The sequence below is a fragment of the Lipotes vexillifer genome, unplaced genomic scaffold (assembly GCF_000442215.2).
Source record: "Lipotes vexillifer unplaced genomic scaffold, Lipotes_vexillifer_v1.1 scaffold308, whole genome shotgun sequence".
In the NCBI taxonomy this organism is placed as follows: Eukaryota; Metazoa; Chordata; class Mammalia; order Artiodactyla; family Lipotidae; genus Lipotes; species Lipotes vexillifer.
The window spans coordinates 1,996,107-2,014,541 of NW_006792985.1; the positions used below are offsets into that span (position 1 = coordinate 1,996,107).

General features: G+C 42.7%; 1 protein-coding gene across 1 annotated transcript in view; it reads right to left on the reverse strand.

Annotated features, from left to right (window-relative positions):
- Positions 1-3,651: 3,651 nt before the first annotated feature.
- Positions 3,652-18,435, reverse strand: part of EXTL3 (exostosin like glycosyltransferase 3) — a 43,915-nt gene continuing 29,131 nt past the window's right edge. The window contains exons 5-6 of the mRNA XM_007466150.1: positions 16,458-16,586; positions 3,652-4,195 (exon numbers count right to left, since the gene is read on the reverse strand). Coding sequence (XP_007466212.1) covers positions 3,986-4,195; positions 16,458-16,586 — 339 coding nt within the window. The 3' untranslated portion in view covers positions 3,652-3,985. The remainder of the gene's footprint in view (positions 4,196-16,457; positions 16,587-18,435) is intronic.

Genomic DNA, 18,435 nt, shown 5'->3' on the forward strand with positions numbered 1-18,435 from the left:
CAGTTAAGCACCAACTAGATGCGGGAGCTTTCTGTGGCTCCTTGGAAGTCAGCAAATAACCCCCAGACCGACGGGACCATTCTAAGCCAGCCCTCTCCTCTGGGCTGGGAGCACGTACACTTGAGCTCCCCGGCACCACACCACACACACTGAAAAGTTACCGTGAAAAAGTAAAGGTGGCCAACACGTGCCACATGCCATCCCACATCCCGCTCAAACCAGTTCGGTGACACCTATGCTCCTCTCTATGTAATCAAATGACTAATCCCAGAGACGGACACAGACAAGGGTGCCCGCAACCATGCCCACTGACAGCATCAGCCGGGCTCAGGCACGCAGGCTGCTCCAGGACCAAATCACAGTGTACAGTCGTGCTGGGAGGGGCCCGCTGGCCGTGCACGGGTGGCTCCTGGAACCGGGCAGGCACCTTCCCTCAGGCGACTCTAGCGTCCTGCAGAGGAAAACCACAAAAGACTTCCAAGCTTCGAGTTAAAGTCTCCATTTTATTTTTTTTACAAAAAATCCAACGTAAGACCATTGTGCTCATGACTGGAAAAGGGGTGGGGTGGATGGACATGGCATGAGTATCAGAGAGCTTCCCCCTTCAAACGCCAGCACTGCAAACAGGAGCTCCCCGAGCACACACACAGGCAGGCCGCTCCTGAAGGGACCACTCCTGCACGCCCAGCGCACGGGCCCTGGCTTGAGGTGCAGGCCACACAGGCAGAGGACATGGCACAGGTGCAAAAGCCCAGAAAGGCCTGATGAGCACCTTGGGGGCTCCCCCTCATTTGGGTGGGCTCCCCCTCATTTGGATGCCTCAGTGAAGAGCAAACTGGCCAGCTGGAGAGCAAAGACGCGCTGGGCCGTGGGAGCAAAGACAGCAACGGGGGTTCACGGGACAGCCGAGGAAGCCCACGTGCGCTGCAGGGCTGTCCCGTGCTCCAGGTGAGTCAATCAGGTGGTGCAGGTGACATCTGGGCTTCCCAAGGTGACCGATCGGCATCAAAGGCATTCGAAGCCTGGACCGGGGCCTCTATCTAACCCGCCTTGCAAAAAGCAGCGGCCATTCTCCAGGAGAACTAACCAAGCCTCCGGAAGCTCTCACCGCCCTCCCTCTCACCATGATGAGGGTCCTTCACGAACATGGCCAGTGTCCATCAGAGACTGCTGTCTGGAGTCCTTCAAGTCAGTGTCCTGTTCAGGTCCAAGTAGTGCCACCCTCGTCTGTGCTCTGACATCACCATCCCCCCTACAGCCCTGTGACATCATCCACAGCCTCAGAGTACCAGCTGCTCTGGATCTGCCGCCAGTGCTCAGGGATCCCGCGCTCTGGCTCCAGTGCAGGGGATCCTGACACAGCTCCTTTCTCACCAGGCCCACTCAGAGGCAGTCTAGGAGCTCCTCACATTAAAAGAGACAAGATAAAAATAGCAGCCACATTTATAGCTCAAAACACCACACTCTTTGGCTTCCCAAAGGGAAGAAGGCTACTGCTAAAAGGTCAAAGAAGGGGGAGTTAGAAAGTTAGGAAGCAGGGGGTCTGGACCCCTTTGCTGGGCTGCTGAGCAGCAGAGCTGTTTCCTAGGTAGCTGCCTCAGCAGGGGAACCACAGGAAGATGCCAGTGGGAATGTCCGGAGGACAGAGCCCTGGTCCTGTACACCGACGGGGAGAGTCCCTTAGGTCAAGCGGCCCTACAGGTGTCCTGTTACCCACAGGACAGAGCCTGGCTTCAAAATGATACTTGAAGAGAACCCATCTGGGGCAGGCAGGTCAGAGGAGGATGTGCCCCCTGGAGACAGGAGCACAGGATGTCAAGGTCAGGGGAAGACGGAGCTGGCTTAAGGCATGTATGTGCCCAGGACAAGGCTGAGCCTTTGTTCAGTCAGTTGTGGGGAACCTCCAAGATTCGCCTTCAGTGGAGGAAAGCGGGGACAAGAAATACGGTAGAGGTCACGGGATAAATCCCTGCCAACAGCCACTAACGCCCTCTTTGGTTCCCCTACTGCTGCCACCACCAAAAAAAAAAAAAAAAAAAAAAAAAAAAAAAAGATTTGAGCAATTACGTTGTATTTGTCTTGTGTCCTTTTATAATATTCACAGGTGCAATCACAAAGATGAGAATTATAGTCATTCTGTAAAATTGAAGGTGAGTGTTAAAATCATCCCCATTTTACAAATAAAGTAATGGAGGGAGAATTTATGTAAGGTCCTCAAGCATGTATGTTTAATGAATGACAAAGCCAGAACTTGGACTTCTGAATCCATTGACATAACCACTAAACTACACCATAGTTTACTTGTACTAAGAGTTAATTTATTTAATTTCATTTAATGATAATTCAACTAATGTATAAAAGCTAACTTAAAAGAAAAAATAAGCCCATCCTGAAATTTTAACCATGAACAATTAGAGGAGTTCAGCAATTGGTCAACAAATATTTATTGAGCATTTACTTTGTGCCAGGCCCCACGCTATACCTGGCGTTATAGCTGTGAATGAGACAGACAGTAGATGGGGTTTCAGGAAGCTGACTTTGGACTCAAGGAGGGAAAGGAGCAGGAAGAAGGAAGCAAAGCAAAAAAAAAAAAAAAAAAAAAATTAGCTTACTTCTATTTCAGCCCAGGAAATAGAAATTTAAACCCAGAGCGGAACGTGGTAATGTGGGGTGTGAATGCCTATTACATTTCAGGCTGGATTTGAGCTTAACCTAACAAATCCTATCCTCCCACCATTATGACACATACCAAACTTCAGGGGGTCCTGGAACCAACCCGGCGTGAGGGATCCAATAACTATAGGATGTGGGTCCAGACAGGGGTCAGGGAAGGTGAATTTCACCAAGGTATTATCCCAAGGCAGGTGCCTTGCTGTGACTCCCCGGCCAGCCGGGTGGGGATCAAAGGATGCTGGTTTGCTCTGCGGCAGAGAGAGTAGGCCGACCTGCAACCACTCAGACCACACCTGCAGTGCAGCCCACCAGGCTTCTGTTCTCGTACATGAGAGAACCTGCAGGAAAGTCTGTAGCCAAAGCACAACATGTCTTTCAAAGCAGGGTCGAACAAGAAGAGCCATTTGGGGGTCTGTCCGCAGGTCTCGGTCCTTCCTCAGTCTTCTCTCTCAAACAGGGGGTAGGGAGAGAGCTGGGCCGAGAAACCAGACAGCATGACCCAGCGGGGAGTCCTCAAACCCACCAAGTCCTGCACAGGGAGGCTCCACTGCCCCCAAAGGTGCAGATCCCCACACCTCGAGCTACAGAGCCCTGGTTGGCAACAGGTCTTATCTTGGGCAGGGCCCTGTAACAGGGCCACGCCCAGCCCTTTCTTGTTTCTGCACACAGATAGATGCCCCTGGGGAGGACGGAGATGATCTGTAAAGATGAGCCAGATACCAGAAGGCCAGGATCTATCTCCACCAAAATACAGACCACTGTGGTGTGTCCCTCACTTTGTGAGATGGGCAGAAATGCCAAACTCCCCCTCAAATATATATATATATATATATATATATATGTATGTATGTATGTATATGTGAGTGTGTGTGCATATATACATATACACGCACACATATATACACACACATATATGTGTATATATATACACATGTATATAAATAAGCCTCGAATGGCAAATCTGAAACTTTCTTTTTAAATAATAATAGTTGTTAGTGAATTAAAAACCACAAACCAGCTGCCCTGGGCTTATGAACTGTGTGAGTGACTCTCCAGAGTCCCTGTGGCCCTCAGTGTAAGCTATCACCAGTGCCCTGTGTAGGGAGCCCTGGTGTCCTGGGACCAGGGCTCCGGCCAGTGTGGCTGATTTCAAGAGCAAGGCAGCTCTGTCCCTCCCACTCTCCCTGCCAGCTCTCCCAGCAGAGGGTCTGGGCCACCCACCCGGTGGGCATCCCTGAGGTCTTTCCACGTCTAGGGACCTCAGGAGCTGCCTCTCTCACTCTGCTCATCCTCTCCCATATGCGCAACGCCCCTAGATGAACTTGAAGCACTTGGTCTTGTCGTGGGGCAGGCGGGTCTTGAAGAGCACAGAGTCCACGCGGAACTGTGTGTACAGCAGGGGCATATAGCCGTACACCTTGACAAAGAAGTTGATACACTTGTGCCGCTCGTGAAAGTGGGAATCGTCGTGTGACAGAGCCTGAGGGCATCCTGGGCATCGGAAAGTCCACCGTGACGTCACCTGGGAGCAGGGAAGAAAGAGCACAGAGTGAGAACCAAGGGTGCTGAGACAGAGACCCCAGAGCTTAACCAACCGATGCCTCCTCTTCCACGGTGACGACACCGAGTCGATGGCTACACTCACTCAGAGCAAGTCGGGAGCCAGAGCCCAGGGTTCTCTTCCTGCCACGGACAGATCTACATTACTGTTAAGGACAGGCTTCCAAACGGCCTACACGTAACCGGTATCAAAAGCCTTGAGGTGCTCAGCGGTGCTCATCTCAGTAACATTACTTCTACTATTCATCTTGGCTGCACCGCAAGATGTAGGTATACAGCTGTTCATTTCATCAGTGTTTTTAACAGCAAACTACTGGAAAACTACCCATCAAAAGGGGATAGATGAATAATTATAAAAGACTACATGTCCACTAAAAAAGATGTTTAAGAAAGTTATATTTAAAGACATGGAAAAGTGGTCATATTATAGTTTAGTGCTTATTATTATGATGAAATTCCAAGCAATTAGAAAAGTATGAAGAATAATACAACAGCTTCACTATCAACAACATGGCAGATTAAATAACATAAACCCCCCTGAGCACAGAATCCCTGAAAAGGCAGGATGAAATACAGAAACCGTCTCTTTAAATATATTGGCTGAGCTTATAATGAAAGAAATCAAGTCCTCAGAAGCCAAAGTAATGAAAAGGCCTGAATCCAGCAAGACAGCCGGGAGCTCAGGTTTTCATGAGACTGTAGTGCCCAGAGTCAGGAAATCAGACTGGAGACTTTTTGAAACCCTGGGACCCAGTGGAAGGCCACAAGGGCAGGAGGCAGCCCTGCAGAGAGAGGCAGTGAAGCAGCATTTCCTTCTCAGTCTGAGCTCTAAGTGGAGGAGGAAACATCCCCTCTGAGAAACTGACAACCACAGGCCGGCCCTCACACAGCCAAGGCTAGAATTATGCCCCCGTGTGTCCTGAAAAGCCCCAACATGCTAATTTAGCTTAAATAGGTCTCAAGGAGGTAGTAAGCCAAGGCACATGGAAGAACCAAGTACAAATCCTCTCTCAGGCCTCAACGAACTGTTATAAGCAAAACCCCAAAGAATATGACCTCACAATCAAAAGTCACAAAAAAGGGGATGAGTTGCATGAAGGAAGACTCTGCAGAAAGAAACAATAGAACCAGACCCCAAAACACTGCAAAACAGCAGAAATATCAGATAGGGACGGTAACCATAAATGTGTATCATATATGTACAATAAAATTCTGAAAGATTACTCAAGGTTTGATGGAAGAAACAGGGACTATCAAAAAAATCCTTGTGGATATGAAAAAGAACCAAATAGGGACTTCCCTGGCGGTCCAGTGGTTAAGACTCTGCACTTCCCATGCAAGAGGCACGGGTTCAATCCCTGGTCGGGGAAATAAGATCCCATATGCCGCATGGCACTGCTAAAAAAAAAAAAAAATTAAAAAGAAAAGAAAGAACCAAATAGGACAACAGAATTGAAAAGTATATTAAACTTACTGTGGTCATCACCTCATGATGGTTTGTAACAAATCGTTATGTTGTACACCTTAAACTTATAAAGTGCTGTGCATCAATTACATCTCAATAAAACTGGGGGGAAATAAGTATACTGAATTAACTCAGATACTCAATGGATGGGTGAAGAGAAAATTAGTGACGAAAAATACACTAAAATTATTACCCAGAATGGAAAATACTGAAAAAAAGCTTTAAAGAAATATGAAAGCAAGATTAAGAGACATGGAAAGAGATACTGTATGATTCCATTTATATAAAGTTCAAAACTGATCCTGGAGCAGAAGACAGCCATCATTCTGGCAGCTGAGCACTCCTTTCTGCTCTGAGCCTCGCCCCAGCCTCCAGGGCCCAGCACATGCTCTGCCCTGCCCGCCCCCTGCTGCAGGCACTCAGCCTCAGGTTCTGAGCCCTGGCAGACAGCCTCTGCCTCCGGGGTTTCCGCTCTGTCGCTCCAGGCTGGGAGGGTTAGGCCGGGGAAGTGAGGGCTAGGCCGGGGAAGTGAGGGCAGATGCGGAAAGCAGGGAGAAGTGCAGAGTCGGGGCCAGGGCAGCAGAGACTACCTACGGCAGAGCACGCCCCACCCCGACACCCTCCCCTGTCTCCTTCTGTGCCGGGCACTAAATGGTGCTTTGGAATCTTTTACCTGTTGTGCCCAGTTCTGCTCAAGCCCACTTGAGGAACGTTTTTTATTTATCCTTGTTTACCAAAGACCAAACACTGGCTTGGAGGCAGTCTCGCTCCCCACCTCTCCAGTTAGTGAGAATCTGCGCATAGATTGGTCTTAGGCTTTTTATGTGTCTCAGCCACAGAGGAACTAAACCTCTGAGCTCTCCCTGGTCCAGCGATCCCTGCCAGGTGTAGGGCCTTTGTAGAGAGCGCTCCTCTTCTAAGGGCTCATAGGGGAGCAGGTGTAACTTGTCTGGCCTCACACTCCACGTGTGTAGCCTGTGCCCTGGGCGTGGACCAGTTAGGCCGTCAGCAGGGAGATGCTCGGGCTCCAGCCAGCCTTGCTGCCCCAGAGAATCATGGAACATGTTCCGAGAATATGGGGACTAAGAGTTCCCAACCCCAAGCCTGAGGGCGCAGCTTTCTCTCATGTGGCTCTGTGTTGTATTCTATGTTATTTTGCTACCTGATCATTCTAGTTTAAAAAAAAAGAAAAAGACTCAGCAAAAATTATGGAAATCTGAATAAAGGATAAACCCTGGTAATATAAAATATATCAATATTGATTCATTAATTGGGACAAATGTACCATACTAATGTAAGATGTTAATAATAGGGGAAACTATATGGGGGTATATGGGAATTCTGCACTGTCTTCGTAACTTCTATTTTAATATCAAGAGTTTATTTTAAAGGTAAGCCATAGTGTTTACGGATACATACTTAGGTGATAAAAGTGTAAAGAAAAACAACAATGAAGCGGATACCATTAAAGACATGACAGTAACTGTATTCATCTCCTAGGGCTGTTGTAACAAACTACCACAAATTCAGTGACTTAAAAAACCAGAAATTTACTCTCTCACAGCTCTGGAGGCTGGAAGTCTGAAATCAAGGTGTCAGCTGGGCATCCTCTCTCTGAAGGCTGTAGGAAACAACCTGCTCCATGCCCTTCTCTTAGTGCCTGCACTGCCGCAGTCCTTGGCCTTCCCTGGCTTGTAGATGGTGCTCCATCATCACACAGCACTCTCCCGTCAAGTGTCTGCGCCTCTGTGTCTCTTCTTACAAGGACATCAGTCATCATGGACTGAGGGCCCACTGTACTCTACTATGACTTCATCTCAACTTGATTATATCTGCAAAGACCCTATTGCCAAATAAAGTCACATGCACACGTTAACAGGGGTTAGGAGTTAAACATATCTTTTGGCGGGTCACAATAAACAGCCTGCCCTCTGGCCTCAAAAATTTTATGTCCTTCCTCTATGCAAAATACATTCATCCCAGCATCTCTTAAAACTCTTAACCCATTCCAGGATCAACACTAAGTCCAAAATCTCATCCAAATACAATCAACTCAGTCCCAAATCTCTTCTAAATCGTCTAAATTAGATATGGTTAAGACTCTGGATATGGTCCATCCTGGGATAAAATTCCTCTCTATCTGTGGACACGTGAAACCTAGAGGACAATTATCTATCTCAAAAATGCAATGGTGGGACAGGCGTAAGATAGACATTCCATTTCAAGAGAGAGAAACAGGGAAGAAAAAGAGGCCATGCATCCCAAACAAGTCCAAACCCCAGCAGGGCAAGTACCATTAGGTTTCAAGGCACGAGAGCAACCCTCTCTGTCCTCCTGGACTGGGGGCGCAGCAGCCCTCAGGAGGTGGCCCCGCCCTCCAGAGCCAAGGGGGTGTGGTCCTGCCTCTGGGCCGCTGGTGACCGAAGCAGCCCCACCAGCCTCTGAGCCATTCTTCCCATCGCCTGAAGCAAGTAACACATTCTCAGCCAACTAGCTCTACTGGCCCACTTCCTGCTGGTAGAATCCCAGGAGTTCCTTCCTTCATTTCGCACTGTCTCTGTCCCCTTCGGCTCAAGCTCGCAGTGGTCCTGAGTTCTGGAAGCTGGAAGTCAGAAATCGAGGTGTTGGCAGGGCCATGTGCTGCTCTGTGAGGGGCCCAGGAGGAATCGGTTCTACGCCTTTCTCTTTGGGGTTACTTGGCTCACACATCACTCGCATCTCTGCCTCACGTCACATGGGGTTCTCTCCCTGTGTGTGTGCCTCTGGGTCTCTTCTCCACCTCTCGTAACAGGACACCAGCCATACGATTAAGGGCTCACCCTACTCCAGTCTGACTTCATTTCAACTTGACTACGTTTGCAAAGACCTATTTACAGTTAAGATTACATACACAAGTACTGGAATTAGGACTCATATCTTTTTTTTGGAGGGGGGGGAGGGAGACACAATTCAACCCACAACAGTGATTAAAACTGGGGCTGAGGAAGGAGGTTGAGATTGGGAAGGGGCATGCAGGAGCTTCTGGGGTCCTGACACCCCATGTTTAATGGGTTGTTTTATAATAATTAAGCTGTGCACTTAAATTTTATGCCTTTTTCTATATGAGCATTATATTTTACAACTTAGAAGTCTGAAAAAAATAAAGAAAATGAAGAAACAAGCAACCTGAAAATTTCTATAATCATTAAAGAAACTGAATCTATAGTTTAGTCAGTACCCTCCCACAAAAGACATGCAAAGCCCCAAAAGATGTCAAAGGTTGAGTTCTACCAAGCCTCCTAGCACAATCCCAATTGTGCACAAACTCTTCCATAAAAGAGAAAAAAAGGGGAACCTGCCCCAAACTCATATAATGAGACTAATTACAATTTTTGTACCAAAACCAGAAATAAATAATACTAGAAAGGAACTTCCCTGGTGGAGCAGTGGTTAAGAATCCACCTGCCAATGCAGGGGACACGGGTTTGATCCCTGGTCCAGGAAGATCCCACATGCCGCAGAGCAACGAAGCCCGTGCACCACAACTACTGAGCCGGCGCTCTAGAGCCCGTGTGCCACAACTACTGAGCCAGTGTGCCACAACTACTGAAGCCCGTGCACCTAGAGCCCGTGCTCCGCAACAAGAGAAGCAACCAAAATGAGAAGCCCGCGCACTGCAACGAAGAGTAGCCCCCACTTGCCGCAACTAGGGAAAGCCCACACACAGGAACGAAGACCCAACGCAACCAAAAATAAATAAATAAATAAATTTTAAAAAATAATAGTAATATTAGAAAGGAAAAATCACAGGCTCACTTACTCATGAACACGAATTCAAGTAATCCAAACAAAATACCAGAAAACCAAATCCTGAAAATTATTTATAAAAAGAATTGTGACCAAATGTGTTTATCCAAAGTATGAATGTCAACGCAAGAGATTAAAGATAAAACACATGACTGTATCAATGGATAATAGGAAATGTACTCAATAAAATTAAAGAATCATTCATAATAAAGATCCTTAGCTAATAAGGAATAGGAAGAAACTTCAATAAGCTAAAATGTAAAGCAAGCATCACACCTAATAGCACACTATCTGAAGCATCCCTTTAAAATCACGAATAAAACCAAGATGCCCGTCATCACCATTTCTATTCAATACTGTACTAGAGGTCCTGGCTACTATAAAAAATAAAATAAAATGGCTTATGAGGACTGGAAAGGAAAAAACAAAACAGTTCTTTGCATGAGGGATATATGACGGTCAACACAGAAAACCCATATCAATCAACAAAAATTTTTAAATGGAGTTTTAGCAAGTTTCCTAGATATAAGAAACAAATAGTTCTATAACGATGAAAGAAAATATAACTTTTGGAAAATACCATTTAAAATATCAAGAAAATATACAGAATACCTAGAAATAAGTCTAACAAAAGAATTTCACAGACTTCTACTGCAAAATTATTGTGAAACTTTATAGCCTGGGGATTATATAATATTCGATAATTTTTAAAAGATATCAATTTTCCCCATTTCACCTACAGATTCAATTCCTATCAAAATCCCAACTCTGTGTGTGTCTGTGTCTGTCTTGACAAGCTAATGATCCCAAAATTTATGTGGGAGGAGAAAGGGCCAACAATAGGCAAGACACTCTTGGAATACAAGTTAAGTTAAAGAGGATTTGTCTTAGCAGATACAAAAAAAAATCATTCTCAAGATACGACAATTAATGTGATTTTGGCACATGAACAAACTGGACCAACAGACGAGAATAAAAGAATCCTAAAACAGATCCATGCACACACAGACATCTGAACAATGACAGACCAGCACTGCAGATCACTGGGTATGGATGAACTAAGTGTGCAATAAAAACTGCTTAGGAGACAAAAATGAAATTGGGACCCTATCTCACATTATACACAAAAATCAGTTCCACAAGGATTAATGATTTAAATACAACAGGGCAAAACCTAAAACTTTTAGAAGAGTATGGGGGAGAGCATCTTTAAGACTTTGGGACAATGAACATGAATAAACTATAGTTACATGCATCAACACTGACTAAGCTCACAAACAGATTGAGTTTTTTAAAAGCTAAATGCAGAGGAATGCTTATAGTTTGATTTCATTTACATAAAGTTTAAAAATTTAGAGATGAATACGCATATGGTAAAAGCATTTTTTTAAGGGAGGAAGGGAAGGGGATTTTTAAAACAAAACTCAGGATAGCAATTATCTATGGAAGGAAGAAGCAGGCTGGGATTATGGAGGTACGTGTACAATGGATGGGTATTTAAAATGTTACACCTTATTTTCAGTATCATTTTTATTCCACGGGTCTTTGTTTAAAGACGGTATGTATTTAAAGAATCATATGACTATATATGTATGAAACACATGCTACTAGTTTAAAATACAGAAATGAAATGTTATGCTTAAAAAAGGGGAAGAATATAACCAACAAGCAAACCCACCAGTTGTATCAAATATTGACACTTTGCCCTATTTGTTTCAGATTACATATATATTTTTCTTCCTTTTTTTTTTTTAAGAAACAAAACATTACAAATAGAGTTAGTCCTTGTGCCACCCTCCCTCCTTCCTTTCCTCTCCTGCTAGGTCATGGGGAACATGACCTTTAATTATACTTGATAAAATCAAACTTTCTTCAGAACAGATATCCCAATGTACACACCCACCAGCTCTGTACAGTATCTGCAATTTTAACACATCTTTACTAACATCTGTTACTATCACTTTCATTTCTGCCCATTTGATGTGTATAAACTATACCCCATTGTTTTACCTTACACTTCCCTGATTGTTACAGAAGTTGAGCATCTTTCCACATGTTTATTAGTCATCTAGGTTTCTACTTCATTGAACTACTTTTTTTCAAACTAAATGAATCAATTGAGTAGTCTTTTTTTCTCATTTGGAAATTCTTTCTCTGAGTATTAATTCTTTGTCATTTATCAGCATTGTAAATGTCCCAGTCTGTGGACGTAGAGGTTTGCTGAACAAAGTTTTGAATTTTAATATATTCAAACCAATCAATCTTTTCCTCTATATTTTGCACTTTTCGTCTCTCTTTGTCTATGATCACAAGAATACTTCTGTACTTTCTGTTAGAAGTTTTAAAGCTTGCATTCACATTTGGTTGATTAACCTATCTGGAATTTACTTTGAGTATGGTATGATGACATGTATTTCTGTTTCATACAGAAAACCAATTATCCCAGCATTCATTTGTAGATGCCACCTTTATCATGCAGCAAGTTTCCACACAGGCGTGGGTCTGTGTCTAGACTCTGCTTTGTGCCACTGATTTATCTGTCAACCCCTGTGCCAATATCACCTTGTCCTAATTATGTATTTTATTACCATGCCATGGTTTCTGACAAGGCAAACCCACATCTTCTTCTCTGGTGTCTTAGCTATTCTGGTCCTTTGCCTTTCGATATAAGTTTGAGGATCTGTGTGTCAAGTTTCACTCCAAGCCAAATTAAACCAAATAAAGTATCCTAACAGGATTCTGATTAGAGTTACACTGACATTTTAGATTTGGGGAGAACTGCCATCCTGATGATATCAATGTGGATGTGGTCTCTATCTCCATTTACTTAGTGGGTAACCTTATCTTACTACTGACTTCAATGGGGATCTTCTAAACTTTCACGATTCAGCGTAATGTTTGCTGTAGTATTCAGGTTTTCAATAAATTCTGGAAATTCTCTTATTTTTCAAGACTGCCCCTCCCACTTTCTCTCTACTCTTCCCTTCCTGGTTTTATGTAACACCTTCTCCTTACAGTCTCCATGTCTCTCTTTTTTAATTAATTAATTAATTTATTTATTTTTGGTTGTGTGTATTAATTTATTTATTTTCGTTTATATTTTGGTTGTGTGAACAGGGGCTACTCTTTGTTGCGGTGCACGGGCTTCTCACTGCAGTGGCTTCTCTCATTGCAGAGCACAGGCTCTAGGCGCATGGGCTTCAGTAGTTGTGGCATGTGGGCTTAGTAGTTGTGGCTTGCAGGCTCTAGAGCGCAGGCTCAGTAGTTGTGGCGCACAGGCTTGGTTGCTCCATGGCATGTGGGATCTTCCTGGACCAGGGCTCAAACCCGTGTCCCCTGCATTGGCAGGTGGATTCTTAACCACTGTGCCACCAGGGAAGCCCCTCCATGTCTCTTAACCTTTCTTATTTTCCATCTCTTTATATCTCTGTAATACTTTCTTGGAAATTTCTTCACATTTATCTTCTAGGTCATTAATTTTGTCTTCAGCTAAGTCTTATCTTTTTATCCCATTCACAGAGATTTTCATTTTAATAACTATAATTTTCATTTCCAGTAGTTCTATTTAGGTCTTTCAAACCTGTTTGTTCTGTTTTCTTTCTGAATGTCTTTTCCTGAATAATTTTAAAATTATTATTACTATTATAAATTGAGAAAAAAATTAAAATTGAATGGCCCATCCTGTTCATTATAGCTGAAGAATAATCCTCACACACAGCCAATATCAGCCATCAGAAGCCAGGTCTCTAGAGTTGAAACTGAGGAGTGATCATGATCACAGGCCAGGCTCCAAGGGTCACACCTCAGAGACAAAACTCTGAGGGAGTCCCAACCCCCAGAGGTCCCTTCACAGGACCCCACCGGTCCCCTTCCTTCACCCTCCCACCCATCGGCAGTTCTCTAGAGCTCTTCCAGTTTACAGTGAGTCACTTACTACTATTCCCACCAGCTTTCACTGAAGCAGGAGACGGATGTCAAGGCAAACAGCATCTATGTCCAGTATTCTACTTTGTTCTCCCTGTACCTAAAAATCTTCCTCCTCATCTCAGATGCCATCATACAACCTCAGGGAGAATAGTCCCTTAACCTGCAAATGACTCACTCCACTTTGGCACAAAAAAGTTATTTTATACTGTTGTTTTCACTGAAGCAGTGGTTTCCAAATAACCATTTTAAATCATGTAACGTATCAGTAAAAAATTTTGAGATTGCAACCCCAGTGTATTTATTTAAAATATATATATATAATATTTATATATTACATAATAAAACATACAAAAAATTAAGAGGAATAAAGTAACAACTGTGAAGCTTGACTATTTACTTAAGCAATACCATGGATTATATTTTACATGGGAACATTCCAGATAATTTTAGTCTAAGAGGAGTTACGCTTAGTAACAGTAAGGAAAATCATTAATAGATGTTGAGAACTTACTCAACATTAATACTAAGATGCTCACCTATGCATCCTCTCTCTACTTCCTTACCCCCTAAGCCAGCCATCTATCTTCTCAATGCTTTACGAATTTTTAATCCTTTATTCTGAAGGAAGCCTATTTACATTCTAGATCTTTTTCCTCCTCAAAAAGGTAACAGTACATTATTCAAAGCAATAATATGAAACTAACTCCCTGTTTATTTAGTCAATATTGTTAAGATATTAACATTATTGAAAGAATACTGCTATCATATAAAAGTCATGCCTTCCTAATTATAACAAGGGAGGGGACAGTGACAATTTGAAGTATTTAAAGCAAAAAAAAATTACTATTTTATAACATAAAATAGTACATATACCTGATAAAATTAGGTAAGTTAATGAAAATATTCAGTTTAAACTGGTTCTGTAATATGAAGTAAATAACTGGATTCAGAATTTGAGGGAATTAACTCAGAATTTGAAGACAGGCTCAACTTATTGAGCCTTTCATTTTAAAAAGTCATCCTAATCTTGAACTGTTCTTATATTTCCGTAAGATCAAGAAAATTCAGAGGCTACTTACTTTTCAAGTTTTCACTTGGGAAGAATTATGTATACCATGTGCAAATTATTTCCATCTCACTCTCTACACTGAAGAGATGTTTGATGAAACACTGGCCTAATAATATAACAAACACGCTTCCATGAAGATGAAAAATGCACCATGTCTGTGAGTGCGTCAAGTGACTGATGATATTATTAGGTACCTAATCCCTCAGATACTTTAAATTTTCATGGCTAATGTTTTCTGATCTACTAGGGAGGTATAAATAGAAAGCATATGTCTTGGCTGGAGTCGTCCCTGGCTACACAAGAAAGGATAAATAAAGAATAGAAAATTGCACTAGTCATTAATCTCTAAGACCCTTGCCTCCCTACCTTAAAGTTTACAAAGAAGTGTGCTTTTCATTGTTTAATATCAGATCTACCACTGTACCTGGAAAACATTCTATTTTTATGTAAAAAATACTATCATCATTCGCAGTTTTAAAAAACACACAATCTGGGCTTCCCTGGTGGCGCAGTGGTTGAGAGTCCATCTGCCGATGTAGGGGACATGGGTTCGTGCCCCGGTCCGGGAAGATCCCACATGCCGCGGAGCGGCTGGGCCCATGAGCCATGACCGCTGAGCCTATGCGTCCGGAGCCTGTGCTCCGCAATGGGAGAGGCCACAACGGTGAGAGGCCTGCGTACCGCAAAAAAAAAAAAAAAGAAACACAATCTGGTGCATCATTTTGCTAATTGTTCTTCTTTTGCGAGGCTTTAGCAGGCAGCTAAGGAGTCGAAGAAACTATGGGGGTAATTCAGGAGTTAAGTTATAACCCTGAGCCACACTAGTGGTTACTTAGTCTAGAACTTACTTTCAAAATGTAAGAAGAATGAAATATGCACCCAATTATTATTTACTCATTGGACTAACGATATCCATGAAGGTAAACTTACTATTTTATAAAATTAAATAATACACCTTTTTGACATTAACCTAAGGATATCAGCTGTGAATCCATAGCATAAACACTGACAGAGCCTAGTCATAAATACTATTAATTTGAATGGACAGATTCTCTAGTATTAACTGTTACAAGGCCTTTACCAGGCCTACCCTAACCCTCACCAGGGGACCTTTCACTTGTCTGAATCTGCAGTAATGACAGAGAGGGTGATGGAACTGGTCCTTCTGTGCACTGAGTATGAAATTGGTTATATTATGGTCAAATCTATTCACCAACTCAAAGACAAAAAACAGAACTCAAATTTCTAGAATTCTGAGGGTACTTTTGCTTTCGTGTAAATACCTTATAAAGTACTTATGTGCCAGGCACTATTCTTAGAGCTTTACACACCTTAACTGAGAAATTCTTAAACTGTGTGTGCCATGGACACCGCTGCCACTCTGGTTTGGCAATCTGGTGAAGCCTGTGCACTCCTCAAATGCTTTTAAATGCATAAAATATGTGAGATTACAAAGAAAACAAGTTATACTGAAATATAGAAATATGTGCACTTTTATTATTTTATCTTATTAACAAGATCTACAGTAAAGTTAATAACTACCATAATTTCAAAGCAGTAATGAACATAAACAATACTTCGAGATGTGGCAACAAGTGTAACGCAGTATGAAAATACCTATGAGTTCTGCTGGTGACAGATCACAGTTACTGCAAATACTCTTATGAATTATAGCCTGCTTCATAACTGATAAAAAGGGTAAATTCCAGTTTGAGATTAGTGAAAATTAAAGATGTAATATTTTTCCCATTCAAGTTCCAAACCCTCTGATTTCTATCCATTTATGCCTAGGAAGTGAAGAGCCCCTGTATGAACAGCTCATTTAACCCTAAGACGATCTTATTTAGTTGGTGGCGTCATCGTCCCCATTTTATGGATGAGGACTCTGGGGTATGGTTGAGTTACCCACCGCACAACTACAAAACAAGTGAATTAAGTACACGTGTGCCCCCAGTCCCATAAGTGGGAGGATCTCACCTTGATGGGGGGTTTCCGAGTGATGTGGGAGACGAGGAAGTTCATGGCGATGTCCTCACAGTTGATGTATTCGTCCACCATATCTCGGATGGCCTGGGGCATCACGTAAGAATACAGGTAGGCATAATACTGTTGGGTAGAAACAGAATCACATGCTTTGTCAGAGGCCACAGTTCTTTAGCTTTCAGCAAAAATATGCTCGGAAGGAAGGGTGTTGTGGTGGGAGGTGGGGTATGGCAATCACTGAGAAGCGCCACTGGCATTTAGGGAGTCGGGTCCAGGGATGCTAAACACCCTGCAAGGCAGACCTTCTGCAGTGAAGAATTAGCCCGTCCAAATTGCCCTTATCACCCCCTTTGAGAATCAAAATGTCGTGTAATCTCCTTGGTACCACAGTGATTCTGCAACAATATAAAGATTTATCAAATTAGGTGGGACACTAGTTCAGCTCAACAGCCTTCTGTCTCTCTGACAAAGGCAATAAGGGATACGCAAGGGGGAAAGCCTGGTTATCTTCTCAGACCTCAATAAGTCACTGAGCCATGAGACATCCGATCCCTCCATGCCTCACTTCTCACTATTGGCACCGGCTACCCCCTGCTCCAAGCCACCATCACCTCTGGCCCGCATTATTCATACAGTCCCCTAAATAGCCTCCCTGCTGCCATACTTTCCTCCCTACAGTCCATTCTCAGCACAGCAGAGCAATCGTGTTAAAACACAAGTCCAACTGAGCTCATCTCTCCTTTACTCCAAACCCCTGAAAGGCTTCTCATCTCACTCAGAGTAAAAGCCTAAGTTCTTAAAATGCCCTGCAAGGCCCACAGAATGGTTTGCGCTAGCTCAAACCTGCCAGTGAATGTCGACTGCTAAATTTTCAGGGGTTTTGTGAGACTATTTAAGAATTTTGTGAGCTTGTTATGAAAAGTAGCCATTAAAAATATAATTACATATACTTAAAATTAAATGTTATACTAAAAGTTATATTAAAAGCCAATAAATACCTAAAGCTCATCATTTCTTAACTAATTAATACATTTTACAATAATTTATTACATTTACTGTCATCTTTTTTTTGTTTTTTAATTGTTTGGTCACGCCTCATGGCATGCGGGATCCTAGTTCCCTAACCAGGGTTCAAACCCGTGCCCCCTGCAGTCGAAGTGCAGAGTCTTAACCACTGTACCACCAGGGATGTCCCACATTAACTGTCATCTTGAGGCTGTTTATGTCTATCATATCTGTATGGTGAAAATACTATATAACTGGCATGGACCTGCCCGTCTCTTCCAAACACCATGTTCATTGACTCATACTGATAACTTGAACTCAGCCATGGTAAGAATATTTACACCACAGAAATGGGCAAATGCCATAAAACAGCAAATGTTAATGGTGATGTGTTGCAATATGCTGATGATGAACAACAGGTGAGGTGCCTAATAAAACCTTACTACCTTAAATAGTAGAATCTATATAGCGAAATAATCATAAAATTTTTGTACCAAAAAGTGGTTTGGTTATCTTGTGGCAAAGTAGTTACGAGATGGTGAACTTAAAAGATGAATTACACATTTTTCTTTTACAAAATGACAGCTGATTAAAATCTGTGTACCCTTTAAATGGCCAGTGACTGTCATCAGTAAGGCTAATGAGAATATTTATTAACTGAATACAATCCATATCTTTATCAAGGGAAATGTGACACTATAAAAGAAAAAAGAAAGAACTGACTTAAAAATATATGGAGAAAGCATTATGAAAACAAATGTTTAGAAGTATTTCCACTATTACGTGATTTTTTCATGCCAAAAATCATTTTTAAAATATAGAAAAACTTTTGTAATGTGATTTAAAAATCTTCTAAATGAAAAGTTTCAGTGAATTTAGAACCTACTCTAAAATATAAAAATGTAACATCGGGCTTCCCTGGTGGCGCAGTGCTTGAGAGTCCGCCTGCCGATGCAGGAGACGCGGG